We start from the raw sequence: 1,498 nt of genomic DNA, 5'->3' as shown, positions 1-1,498 counted from the left end.
GGTAATTTCTTGAGAGATGTTTTGAATAACTTCTTGAGAGATCTTTTGAATCATTTCTTGAACAACTTCTTCCTTCCTTTCTTCCATTCTGTTAATCTTATTTGCTATCCATGTTCTGAACTCGATTTCTGACATTTCAGCCATTTGCTTGTGAATGGGGTCTTCAATTACGTCTGCCCCATTTTTCCTTGGGGGAGTTGATCTATTCTGGTTATTCAAGTTACCAGAGTTTTTCCGCTGATTCCTCCCCATTCTGAGTTTACCTTGTTTGGAGGCCTTATCAGAACTGTTCAGTTGGTGGCCTCTTCTAGTTGCCCAGCAAGAGAAAGGCAGAGCGTGTCTGTTGTCTACTCCCAGTTCTCGGGTGCTGGGTCAACTGGGGTGCAGTGGAACGGCAGCAGCTGCACGGGAGTGTTTGTGGCCAGATTAGACCTCGTTCAGCCTACTGGGGAAACCAGTGGACAGGAGACTGGCAGTAGCCGGATCAGTCCTAGTTCAGCACCCTGGAGCAGTCGGGGGGTGGGGGAATGCCAGCGGTAGTGTAGGGTACGCAAGTGATCAGATCAGTCTTATTTCGGCCCCACCAGAGTAGCTGGAGGGAGAGGAGGACTCCTTCACCGTGGCCTGTTGGACGTGTGCGGCACTAGCAAGCCGATCTATTCCCTCCCAGCCTGGGAGCCAGAGTGGGGAACTCCTCCACCTCTGTCTGTGGGACACACGTGGCTCTAATAGACCATTCTTGGCCCTCCCAGAGCGCTAGACTCCTTCACAGCCTCCTGCAGGGTGCGTGTGGCTCTAGCAAGCAATTCTGGGCCCACCCAGCACAGGTACCTGGGGCAAGGAACTCCTCTGCTGGCCCCCGTGGGGTGTGTGTGTCTCTAGAAGGCTGTTTGGGGTCTGCCTGGAACGGAGGACTCTTCTGCCACTGCCCGTAGGACACCCGTGGCACTAGCAAGCATTTCTGGGCCCACCCAGAGCCCTGGAGCGGAGATCTCCTCGGCTGCCTGTGGGGTGCATGGCTCTAGCAAGCAGTTTTGGGTCCTCCCAGAGTGGGGGACTCCTCTGGCACTGCCTGTGAGGTGTGTGAGGCTCTAGCAAGTAGTTCTGTGCCTGCCCAGAGCAGGGGAAATCCTCTGTGGCCACCTGCGGCCCGCAGGAGTTGTGCTAGCAAGCAGTTCTATGCCCACCCAGAGCCTTGGAGCAGGGATCTATTCTGCCGCCCGTGGGGTGTGCAGCTCTAGCAAGCAGTTCTGGGCCCTCCCAGGGTGGGGGACTGGTCTGCTGCCAGCTATGGGGGTGTGTGGGGCTATAGCAAGTGATTCTGTGCCTGCCCAGAGCAGTGGGAAGTCCTCTGCTGACTCCTGCCACCAGTAGGAGGTGTGCGGCTTTAGCAAGCAGTTATGTGCCTGCCCAGAGCCCTGGAGCAGGGATCTACTCTGCCGCCCATGGAACACATGGCTCTAGCAAGCAGTTCTGGGCCCTCCCAGAGTGGGGGACT

At 56.2% G+C, this 1,498-nt stretch overlaps 1 protein-coding gene across 1 annotated transcript in view; it reads left to right on the top strand.

The window, feature by feature from the left end:
• Window positions 1-1,498, top strand: part of CATSPERE (catsper channel auxiliary subunit epsilon) — a 139,871-nt gene that overhangs the window by 18,423 nt on the left and 119,950 nt on the right. The window contains exon 3 of the mRNA XM_023518567.1: window positions 312-519. Coding sequence (XP_023374335.1) covers window positions 312-519 — 208 coding nt within the window. The remainder of the gene's footprint in view (window positions 1-311; window positions 520-1,498) is intronic.

The sequence above is a fragment of the Otolemur garnettii genome, unplaced genomic scaffold (genome assembly GCF_000181295.1).
Source record: "Otolemur garnettii isolate 467f Iridium unplaced genomic scaffold, OtoGar3 scaffold00141, whole genome shotgun sequence".
Classification (NCBI taxonomy): Eukaryota; Metazoa; Chordata; class Mammalia; order Primates; family Galagidae; genus Otolemur; species Otolemur garnettii.
This window is presented reverse-complemented; position numbering and strand designations above follow the sequence as displayed.